This window comes from Scyliorhinus canicula, chromosome 11 (assembly GCF_902713615.1).
Source record: "Scyliorhinus canicula chromosome 11, sScyCan1.1, whole genome shotgun sequence".
NCBI lineage: Eukaryota > Metazoa > Chordata > Chondrichthyes > Carcharhiniformes > Scyliorhinidae > Scyliorhinus > Scyliorhinus canicula.
The window spans coordinates 25,064,399-25,076,493 of record NC_052156.1 but is presented as its reverse complement, the minus strand read 5'-3'; the positions used below and the strand labels follow the sequence as shown (position 1 = coordinate 25,076,493).

At 45.5% G+C, this 12,095-nt stretch overlaps 1 protein-coding gene across 2 annotated transcripts in view; it reads right to left on the bottom strand.

Moving 5' to 3' along the window:
- iars1 (isoleucyl-tRNA synthetase 1) overlaps positions 1 to 12,095 on the bottom strand; it is a 273,512-nt gene that overhangs the window by 245,688 nt on the left and 15,729 nt on the right. Inside the window, exons 2-5 of one of the 2 annotated variants that reach the window (XM_038812610.1) lie at positions 10,200 to 10,328; positions 7,206 to 7,362; positions 6,661 to 6,780; positions 1,195 to 1,277 (exon numbers count right to left, since the gene is read on the bottom strand). In XM_038812610.1, the coding sequence (XP_038668538.1) occupies positions 1,195 to 1,277; positions 6,661 to 6,780; positions 7,206 to 7,362; positions 10,200 to 10,318 (479 nt within the window). In that variant the 5' untranslated portion in view covers positions 10,319 to 10,328. Of the gene's footprint in view, positions 1 to 1,194; positions 1,278 to 6,660; positions 6,781 to 7,205; positions 7,363 to 10,199; positions 10,329 to 12,095 lie in introns of those variants that run through there. The other variant, XM_038812609.1, reaches the window with a different exon arrangement.

Below are 12,095 nucleotides of genomic sequence, written 5' to 3'. Positions count from 1 at the left end.
AGAAAAATAAGTTTTATTGTCCAAAATGGGATGCTGGTAAATGTTATTTTCAATATTTCCTGTATTTTTCTATTGTGAATAATAAGTGGTTAAATGTTTTTTCAAATTTAATATAACTTACAACAGGGTTGATCTTGTAAAAAGCCATTACTTTAGAACAGTTGCCAAAAGCATTTTCAACAAATAGATCAATAATAATAATCTTTACTAACGTCACAAGTAGGCTTACATTTACCCTGCAACAAAGTTACTATGAAAATCCCCTAGTTGCCACACTCCGGCATCTGCTCAGATGCACTGACGGAGAATTCAGAATATCCAAATCACCTAACAGCACATCTTTTGGAACTTTAGGGGGGAAACCGGAGCACCCAGAGGAAACCCACGCAGACAGGGGGAGAATGTGCAGACTCCGCAGACAGTAACCCAAGCTGGGAATCGAACCTGGGTCCCTGGTGCTGTGAAGCAATAGTGCTACAGGGCTGCCAATTTAACTATGACTCAAGTCTTCCAGTCGGAGGAAATATTCATCAAAGATCTTCTAAAAATTGAGCCATTGAATAGAGAACAACCATGTTGATTCTTTTCCCTTTTAATCCACACTTGTTACTTCAAAGGCATTGTGTAAAACAAAATTGACAGCTGACCATTTTGAGAGAGAGAAAAACATCAAATAAACTGAAATCTGTGGATTACATACTGGATTTGTCTATTTTTAAAAACCTAAAACCTGATGAAGCCATACCAGCACAGGAGGCCATTTTGCCCATCAAGTTCCTGCCAGCTCTCTGTACAGCAATTCAGACAGTCACATTCTCCTGTTCTATCCCCATAGCACTGCAAGTCTATTTTTCTCAAATGCCGATCCAATTTCCACTGAAATCATTGGTTGTCTCCACTCCCGCCACCTTGCAGGCAGGAAGTTCCAGGTCATAAACTCGCATGCAAAAGCTTTTCCTCACAGCCCCCTGTATCTCTCATCCAATGCCTTAAATCTGTATCCCTTAGTACCATCAGCTAATGGGAACAGCTTTTCTTTGTCTCTGTTCTTGCATGTTAAAAAAGATACTGTACTTGTAGGTATAAATTTAAAGCACAGATAAATCTCCCAAATCTGACTTCTTCAGCCAATTTTCAACACTGACTTATTTTCAACCATAATTGCAATATTACAAAGATTATTAATAAACTTACCAAACAGATTCCATGAATGAGGGATACAAGGTTTTATAATCATTCTTAAAATCAATCCATCTTCCGAGTCGGGTGACAGCAGTCTGTTGATGAAAGCCAAGCATCATAAATATTAAAAAAGTGTTTCTTTGGACATAAATAATTAAAACTACATGAAGAAAATGTTAACAACCTGTTCGTCTTGAAATATTGGAGAATATCAAATAAATTTGTTTCATAAAATATTTTTATAAAAAATGGAAGAAGTTAAATACCTAACAAATTAATTAATTGTAAAAGCAAATAAGTTAATTAAATTTATTGATATTCCCCTGAATTCTAATCACCAGTGAGTAAATGTGTCACAGTTTGTTTTGGAGCCAGATAGATCAAAAAGATCGATCCTCCAGTTATTCCTTTGTGACATCTTTTTAAATGCAAGTTGTATTGATGGGGACACCTACTAATTTACTTCTGAGCTTGTACACATCAACAGTGAAGATGTTGGATTGTATTTTGTAAATACACTAAAACTAGGTGTTCTCAATCATTTTGAAGGCCATTTTTTGTGCTAAATGTAAACACTAGATTTTGGACTTTTAAGTACAAAGCAATTTAAAATTATGCAACATACTGCACCAAAGATGAGCAGCATCCCTCCCCCCAACATGAGTGTAGCGGGGCCCTATGATTATCCAGTCTATCTGCTACGAACTGGTCTTTTTGCAGTGCACATGTGGCAAATAGTTTTTGTTCATTTAATGCCTCATTTTCTTCATGCTGCTCTCTCTGACACATCGATGCCTCTGTGATGTGCCTGTCTATGCAACAATCTCTTACTGACATGTACTGTCTCCTTTCTCAATCCTTATGTTTGTCACAATCTATTTTCACACACTGTCTCTTTCCCTGCTGCACAGCTATCTCCACCTTTGTATATCTCTCCACAACCTCCTTCTACATGACAATAGCCATGTCCATGTCAATTTCATCTCAAAAAGATGCACCCTGCACCCCCTCTCCACCTCTAAAGATTATTGCCGGCAGCCTTTGCAGGTTGTCAGTCGCAAAAAGATGGAGGATGGGGAGTAGGCCAAAAAAAACACCCACAAGGTTATTAGACTGAAACTTCTAAATGTCATGCAGCAAAACAAGTGGCTGCTATCTTAAATAAAGGCAAGAAATTAGAAAGCAGTCAATTATTCAGGATTGCGCAGCGAGGTGAAATGTTGGTCAGGAATGGAGCACAACACTACTCTTTTGTCAACATCATCTAATTTGTCACAGGCAATTTGAGATTCCCAGGACATCTGGTGGCAGCCATGGAATGAGTGGTCGCACACAGGGCAGCTCCGGCTCGAAGGCGTTGGTTTGAGCTCTGATTACCCGAGACATTGGTTTGAGCTCTTTTTACCCAAAAGCAGGAGGAATTTCGACAAGAAGGTGTAGCTGAAGGTGAGGAGAAGTCCCCCCCCCCCCCCCCCCCCCCCCCCCGGAGTGGAATGTCTGCTGGTTATCAGACCCGGCAGAAGGTTAAAGACCTGGCCAAGGAACTGGAGGAGACCTGTGGGCAGTAGCAATTGGGAAGATGGCGGAGAGGGAAAGGGTTGTTGCAAGTTGGAAAATCCCAGATGGAGCAGGTGACAGCATTTATTAGAAAGGAGTTCCGCCGGCAGCAAAAGGAGATGCAGGAAAATCAGTCGAAGGCCTTCAAGGGAGCGGTAGCACCCCTGAAAGGATTGATGGAGAGTCAAGATGTACCTGGAGGCACAGGGGTCACAGATCCGGGAGATGGAGAAGGTGATGTCCGACCAGTGAGGCAGGCTGCATCCAGGGAAATTCTGAAGTTAGGGCAGAGAAGGGTTGTGTCGGAGCCGGGTGGAAATTAACGAGGCATTCAGGGAGTACTATCCAGAAGTTACATAGGGCCGATTCGGGTGGTGATGATAGGGATATGGGGCGGTTTTTGGATGAGCTGCAATTCCCAAGGCTGAAAGAGGAGAGGAAATAGGCGTTGGAGGATCCGCTAGGGCTGAGAGGTGATGGATAGCTTAAAAGGGATGAAGTTGGGGAATTCCCCGGGGCACCACATTTATTGACGATGTTTAGTGAGGCGCTGGCGAAGGGGGGAGCATCTGGAGACACTGACCCAAGCATCAGTCACACTAATCCCGAAGGGGAAGTATGCTTAGCTGTGTGGGTAATGAGGGCCCAGATCAGTGTTAAACACGGATATGAAAGTGTTGGCTAAGTTAATGGTGGGAGGATGGAAGGATATATTAACGGGGGTGGTCGTAGAGGATCAAACAGATTTCGTAAAGGGCAACATTTCAGTAACATTAGGTGGTTATTAAATTTTATCATGACCCCATCAAAGGGACGGGTACCAGAGATAGTGGTCTTTATGGACACGGAGAAGGCTTTTGACCGGATTAAGTGGTGGTACCTGTTTGCGATTTTGGGAAGGTTTGGGTTTGGGCCGAGGTTTGTAGTGTGGTCGTGTCTGATGTACATGTCCCCGGTGGCAAATGTCCAGACAAACGAGATGAGTTCACAGAGCTTTGGGTTGCACATGGGAACGAGGCAGGGGTGCCCGCTGTCACCGCAGCTGTTCACGCTGGCGATAGAGCCCTTGGCAATGGCCCTTCGGGGGTCAAGAGAGGGCAGGGGATTGTATGGGGGAGTAGGGAACACCAGGTGTCACTGTACACAGATTACCTACTACTGTTCGTATCAGACCCATTGGAGAGTATGGGTAGAATTATGGACGTACTAGAGAGGTTCAAGGCCTTCTTGGGTTATAATCTGAATGTCAAAAAGAGTGAGGTGTTTCCGGTGAATGTGGCGGGTCGGGGAGCGAATCTTGGGTTGTTGCCATTTAGGATTGCCAGGGATAGGTATAGGTATTTGGGGGTTATGGTGATGGGGGAGTGGACGATGATGCACAAATGGAACCTTAAAACGTTGATGGAGGAGGTTAGGGAGGACTTTAGGAGATAGGATACATTACGCCTGACACTGGCGGGGAGGTCCAGGTGGTAAAAATGAATGTTCCGCCAAGGTTCCTGTTTGTTCTCCAGACCCTCCCAATCTTCATTCTGAAGGCCTTTTTCTGGAAACTGGATGCAGCGATTTCAGAGTTCATATAGGCGAGGAGTTTATATAGGCATTTAGATAGGGTGAAGAAGGCTCTGCTACAGAGGCAGAAAGGGGGGGTTGGCATTATCAACTCTGTTGCAATACTATTGGGCGACGAATGCGGAGGTGAGGCGGTAGTGGGAAGGAAAAGGGTTAGCGTGGGTTAGGATGGAGGAGGAGTCCTGTAGAGGGTCAAGCCTCCGCTGGCACCGAGGAGGTACATGGTGAGCCCGATGGTACAGTCAACGATTACGGTATGGAACCAGTTGAGGAGACACTTTAGGATGGAGGGGATGTCAGTGCTAACACCACTGTGTGTGACCATGGGTTTAAGCCGGGGGAGACGGTTGGCACGTACAGGGGTTGGAGAGAGATAGGGCTGGTGAGGGCGATGGATTTATATCTGGAGGAAAGGTTTGCAAGTCTGGAGGAGCTGCGGGAGAGGGTGGAGTTGCTGAAGGGAAGCGAGTTCAGGTATATGCAAGTGAGGGACTTTGTGCGGAAGGAATCGAGATGATTTCCTAAACTGCCGGATTATACCTTATTGGAGTGATTGCTGCTCCCGGATGTGGAAGGGAAGGGTACGATTGGGGATATATATGGGTGGCTGGGTGAGCAGGAGAGAGTCCAAGTGGTGAGGAGTAAGGAGAAGTGGGAGGAGGAGATAGGATGGGGAGTGTGCACAGGGCAGCACGGTTGCACAGTGGGTTAGCCCTGCTGCCTCACGGCGCCGAGGTCCCAGGTTCGATTCTAGCTCTAGGTCACTGTCTGTGTGGATTTTGCACATTCTCCCCGTGTTTGCGTGGGTTTCGCCCCCACAACCCAAAGATGTGCAGGGTTGTTGGATTGGCCACGCTAAATTGCCGCTTAATTGGAAAAAAATGAATTGGGTACTCTAAATTTATTTTTAAAAAGGATGGGGAGCGTGGAGTGAGGTGGTACGCAGGATGAATTCGACTTCTTCATGTGCAAGGAAGGGTTCGATTCAGATTAAGGTGGTGCGAGGATGAACGGGTTCTTTCAGTGGGTGGAAGATGAGTGAGAGAAGGTGTGGGCGAGGACCAACAAATTCCGTGCAGATGCTCTGGAACTGTGAGAGGTTGGAGGAATACCGGGAGGGGGTGTTTGGGACATTATCGAAGATTGTGGGGGTAGAGGCCAGGCCGGACCCGACGGTTGCAATTTTTGGGGTATCGGAAATGCCTGAGCTAATGGGAGGGGTGGAAGGTTGATGTTGTAGTCTTCGCCTCTCTTGTTGTCCGGCGAAGGATTCTGTTGCAATGCCACCAGGGGTGGCAGCCTGGCTGGGAGACCTGTACAACATTCCCCGGTTGGAAAAGATCAAGTTTGAATTGAGGGGATCTGCAGAGGGCTTTGAGACATGGTGGGGACTGTTCATGATCATGTTTGAAGAATTGTTCATCGTGGGGGGGGTGGGTGAAAAGGGAGAAAAACTTGTACAAACTGTGAATTGTGAGGGTGGAGAATGTTCTTTGATTTATTTGTTTTTGTACCTTTGAATATGTTTGGAATAAAACACATTTTTAAAAAACCTAAGAGACTCCCATCATCAAATGAAAAATACTAAACTTTGCTGAAATGAGCAAAACAAAATTAGGGAAGCTTGGGGTTTTAGTGAAGTAATGAAGAAAGCAGCAAAATACTGAAGCTAAGAAAACGTTGAGCAGAGCTGCACAACTCTCGGCACAATCTGCATGAGTAAAAGACAATGAGAAACACTGTCGGCCATAACTAATTTGGACAAGTGTTAACAATATTATCTATTAATTATAATAATCTTTATTAGTGTCACAAGTAGGCTTACACTAACACTGCAATGAAGTTACTGTGAAAATCCCCTAGTCGCCACTCGTCAGCACCTATTCGGGTACACTGAGGGAGAATTCAGAATGTCCAATTCGCCTGCCAAGCACGTCTTTCGAATCTTGTGGGAGGAAACCAGAGCATCCAGAGGAAATCCACGCAGACACAGGGAGACTCCGCACAGATAGTGACCCAAGCCGGGAAACAAACCTGGGTCCCCTGCGCTGTGAAGCAACAGTGCTAACAACTGTGCTACCATGCTGCCCAAAAGTAATATATCATGAAATAGGAAGTTGCGGAGATGTATTTAAGGGAATGTAATTGAAAAGCATCAAAAGGTTACAAAAACATAATCCTGAAAGACAAACAGGTACATCCTTATTTTCAAATATTACAAACACCTACATAGGCACCAAGGAGTAACAAGTTAGTCAGCTAGTAAATGTTTTTAATGGCCACTTAATGATTCTAACCCATCGTTCTCAGCCTCTGAATACAGGACCATATTAAGTAATTTGTCCTTACCTCCCATTCATTTGAATATCTCATTACTATGCCTCGGCAATGCCTGTTGTATTCAGCAATTCCCATTGCTGCTACATCTTCAGGTCCTTTTATTCCCAGTGTCTTGTCAATTTCATATTCCTGCAGACATTATACAAGTTTCAAATTTGAAAAACTGATACACTTGGGGGATAAAAGAGCTCAAATTGTAATTGTCTGCATCTTTAAGTCTTTCTTAAAATAAGATTTAAAAACAATCAAAGCTCTAATATGTTAATAGTAACAATCATTGCAATTCCTTGCAGTTGTTAATAAAAACTATGAGCAACATGTATATCAAATCTTAACAAATCATTCAACTCTGACAGCAGCACTAAATGGTGGCACTCAAATTGTAATCTCCTGCACTATAATTTCTCAATTGTACCAGTTGATGTGCTAAGTAAAGCCAGGATCAATATTTGCATAATACAGAAAACATATATAAATATATTTTACATCCGATTTACACTCTTACGCCCCAAAATTCCAAATTGGAACAACATAATGTGGTAAAACAAACCTACCACAGGTAAACCATGACAATCCCATCCAAATCTCCTTTCCACGTTGAATCCACTCTGATGAGCAAACCTGGTCACTATATCCTTTATTGTACCCGCAAGAATGTGACCATAGTGAGGAAGGCCAGTGGCAAAAGGCGGTCCATCATAAAAAGTGTATCTGTCGAATTTAATACACAAATTAGATTCCTTGCTGAAGATACAAATGTGCTCAAAGGATGCAAAAATTCCACATGGCAACAAAGCCAGAAAACAAACAAGCTCAAGACAACTAAATGGTTGCGGACTTGTAGAAAAACATGCCACATCTTTTTAAGAAAGAGAATAAATTAAAAAGAAAATAAAGGACAACAGGCCATGGAGCAAGACTTAGGAGAGGTGGCAAAAAGCTTGATCAAAAATTTGGGTTTTTACATAAGGTTTTAAAGTGGGTTTGTGGTAAGAATTTGAAAATGGAACTCCCAGGTGGCTGAAGGTTCTGCCATCAATAGGGTGGATGTAGAATTGGAATGCACAATAGCAGAAGTCAGAATGCAGATGTGGAAAGGTTGCAAGTCTGCAGAACATTGCAACTAGCTTTGGGAAATTTGAAGATGGATGGTAAAAGGATGAAGATTTTTAAGTTGAATGTATTGAAGGCATAGATTAGTGAAGACAGTAAGATATTTAAGCAGGAATTTAATAACAATCTTATGGCTTACATTACACTGCAATGAAGTTACTGCGAAAATCCCCTAGTCACCATACTACAGCGTCTGTTCGAGTACACGGAGGGAGAATTCATAATGTCCAATTCACCTAACACGCATGTCTTTCGGGACTTGTGGGAAGAAACCGGAGCAACTGGAGGAAACCCATGCAGACACGGGGAGAACGTGCAGTGACCCAAGCCGGGAATCGAACTGGGGTCCCTGGTGCTGTGAAGCCACAGTGCTAACTATTGTGCTACCGTGCTTATGAGGGGCAGAATGCATGCGGTTGAACTTTGAAAACATAGGAGTTTATGGTGGATGGATATGAGAGAACAACAAGTCGGGTATTCAAAACATTGCCACAGGTGATCAAACCATGGATAAAGGTTTCAACAACAAGGAGGGTGAGGTGGAGGCAGAGAGTGTTGCAATGATGATAGTATAATATTTGAGCTCTTTACAGATGCCGTGCACAAGAAATAGAATTAATATCTCACCTCAGAGTGCAGAAGCTTTAAAGAATACATTTATTGCACTTTAATAAATCAAAAAGAAATTCTCGAAGGAGCTTTCGCTATCTGGGAATCCAGGTGGCTCGGAAATGGGAGGCACTGCATAAGCTTAATCTATCCCGGTTGGTAGAGCAAATGGAAGGGGACTTTAAAAGATGGGGCATGCTCCCATTGTCAAAGGCAGGGAGGGTACAGACCGTGGAAATGACGGTCCTCCCCAGATTTCTGTTTGTCTTTCAGTGCCTCCCCATCTTCATCCCCAAGGTCTTTTTCAAGCGCTTGAACAAGATCATGTTGGGCTTTATATGGGCGAATAAAAACGCGCGGGTGAAGAGAATGTGGTTGAAGCGTAGTCGGGGGTGGGTGGGTTGGCGCTGCCGAACTTTTGCAACTACTTCTGGGCGGCTAACATCGCCATGATTCGGAAGTGGGTAATGGGGCAGGGCTTGGCATGGGAGCAGCTGGAGGCGGCGTCTTGTAAAGGCACCAGTCTGGGGGCATTGGTAACGGCACCTCTGCCGTTCTCGCTGCCCCGGTACTCCACAGGTCCGGTGGTAGTGGCGGCTCTGAGGAACTGGGGGCAATGGAGGAGGCATAAGAAGGTGGAGGGTGCGTCGGTCTGGACCCCGATTTGTAACAATCTCAGGTTTGCACCGGGCAGGCTGGATGGCGGGTTCCGGAGCTGGCAGAGGACAGGAATTAGAAGGATGGAGGATCTATTTATAGACGGGAGCTTTCCCAGCTTGAAGGCGCTGGAGAATAAATTTAAACTACCAGCAGGGAATGGTTTTAGGTATTTGCAAGTGTGAGACCTCCTGAGAAAGCAGGTGCCGGCCTTTCCTCTCCTGCCACCACGGGGGATACAGGATAGGGTTGTGTCCGATAACTGGGTGGGGGAGGGGAAAGTGTCGGATATCTACCAGGAGCTGTTTGAGGCGGAGGAAACACCGGTGGAGGGGCTTAAGGGCAAGTAGGAGGATGAGCTAGGTGGAGAGTTAGAGGCAGGTCTATGGGCGGATGCCCTAAGCAGGGTCAATTCCTCCTCTTCATGTGCCAGGTTTAGCCTAATACAATTTAAGGTGGTCCACCGGGCACATAGGACGCGACGAGGATAAGCAAGCTTTTCGGGGTAGAGGATAGATGTGTGAGGTGCACGGGAACCCCAGCAAACCATGTCCACATGTTCTGGGCATGCCCGAAGCTCAGAGGGTTTTGGCAGGGGTTTGCAAAGGCAATGTCCACAGTGCTAGGTACTCGGGTGGTGCCAAGTCCAGAGGTAGCGATCTTTGGAGTGTCAGAGGATCCGGGAGTTCAGGGAGTGAAAGAGACCAATGTAGTTTTCGGGAGACGGATCCTTCCAATGTGGAGGGACTGGAAACCCCCGAGTGACTAGACCTGGGTTAGTGACATGGCTGGGTTTCTCAGTCTTGAGAAAATAAAGTTTGCCTCAAGAGGGTCAATGTTGGGTTTCTCCCGGAGGTGGCAGCCGTTCGTCGATTTTCTCGGGGAAAATTAAAATGTCAGCAGAAGCAGTATTCCAAGGGGGGGGGGGGGGGGTGGGGGGGGGGGGGGGGGGGGGGGGGGGGGGGGGGGGGGGGGGGGGGGGGGGGGGGGGGGGGGGGGGGGGGGGGGGGGGGGGGGGGTGGGGGGGGGGGGGGGGGGGGAATGCCATTTGTCAGATTATTTTATTAAGTGTAGTTAAAAAACACTTCAGGGAAGCTGGATTTCAGTTCAAAATATGGATCATTTTAAAATCACCAAATAGAGATTTAACAATGTGAAGAATATCTCACCTAGGCCGGTTTTTGGCCTGCTTCAAACATTCCTGAAAACAATCATATTGCTTCCAGATCCTTAGTACCTGCTCTTCCTCTGCAGGGAAGCTGATTGTTTCTGGCACGGGTTGAACCATTCTTTACAACCTGGATTTGAAAAGGAAGTAAGCATCCAAACTTAGGCAAAGTGATTAATTACCAACTAAAAAAGTAATTTCATCAATGGATCAAAAATAATAATGGATTGCAATGGGTGAATTTGTTTATTGTCACGTGTACCAAGGTACAGTGAAAAGCATTTTTCTGCGAGCAGCTCAACAGATCATTAAGTACATGAAAAGAAAAGGAAATAAAAGAAAATACATAATAGGGCAACACAAGGTACACAATGTAACTAGATAACACCGGCATCGGGTGAAGCATACAGGGGTGTAGTTTTAATGAGGTCAGTCTATAAGAGGATTGTTTAGGAATCTGGTAACAGTGGGGAAGAAGTTTTTTTAAATCACCAATAGATTTCAGATGATTGGCAGCCCATTTTTCCCAAAAAACAAGGGAAACTGTTAATCCTAAAATTAGACTTAAGTGGTTGAAGGCTTCAAATCAGGCGGTTGTGAAGTTATCCATCAGCAAGGAGAGTATGGCCAGGGATACAAGGAATACCAATGAAAAGCACGCCTTAGACTGTCTCTTAACTAATCTTCATTAGAAACATGCATCTATCAGAATCTGCTCACATTATGGTTTTTTTTTTAAATAATTTTTATTGAAAAATTTTGAATTTATACAACAATAATGCACCATAGTAAAATACCAAAAATAACAATAATATTAACAATCATAAACATTCGCCCCACCTCCATGAACAACACAGCATTTTAACAACAACGCAAATTAACACAATATAAAGTTACAGAATAGACACTACAATAAGGAACCCCCCCCCCCCGGGTTGCTGCTGCTATTGACCAAGTTACCTATCTTTGAGCCAGGAAGTCTAGAAAAGGCTGCCATCGTATATAGAACCCTTGTATTGATCTTCTCAGGGCAAATTTGACCCTTTCCAATTTTATAAATCCCGCCATGTCACTGATCCAGGTCTCCACATTTGGGGGCCTTGCAACCTTCCACTGTAGCAGAATCCTTCGTCGGGCTACTAGGGATGCAAAGGCCAGGACACCGGCCTCTTTCGCCCCCTGCACTCCCGGCTCTACCGCAACTCCAAAAATCGCGAGACACCACCCTGGTTTGACCCTGGATCCAACCACCCTCGACACCGTCCCCGCCACCCCCTTCCAGAATTCTTCCAGTGCTGGGCATGCCCAGAACATATGGGCGTGGTTCGCTGGACTCCCCGAACATCTGGTGCACCTGTCCTCACCCCCAAAGAACCTACTCATCCTAGTCCCGGACATGTGGGCCCGGTGCAGCACCTTAAATTGGATGAGACTAAGCCTCGCACATGAGGAGGAAGAGTTGACTCTCTCCAAGGCATCCGCCCAAGTCCCGTCCTCCATCTGCTCCCCAAGTTCCTCCTCCCATTTAGCCTTCATCTCCTCCACTGATGACTCCTCCACCTCCTGCATTACCTTATAGATGTCAGACACCTTCCCCTCTCCGACCCACACCCCCGAAAGCACTCTGTCCATCGTCCCCCGTGACGGCAGCAGAGGGAATCCCTCTACCTGTCGCCTAGCAAACGCCTTTACCTGCAAGTATCTGAACATGTTCCCTTGGGGAAGGCCAAATTTATCTTCCAGTTCCCTCAGGCCCGCAAACCTCCCGCCAATAAACAGGTCCCTCAATTTGCTGATGCCCGCCCTTTGCCACCCCCTAAATCCCCATCCTTGTTCCCTGGGATGAACCAATGGTTGCCACCCAGTGGAGCCTCCATCGAGCCCCCTGTTTCCCCCC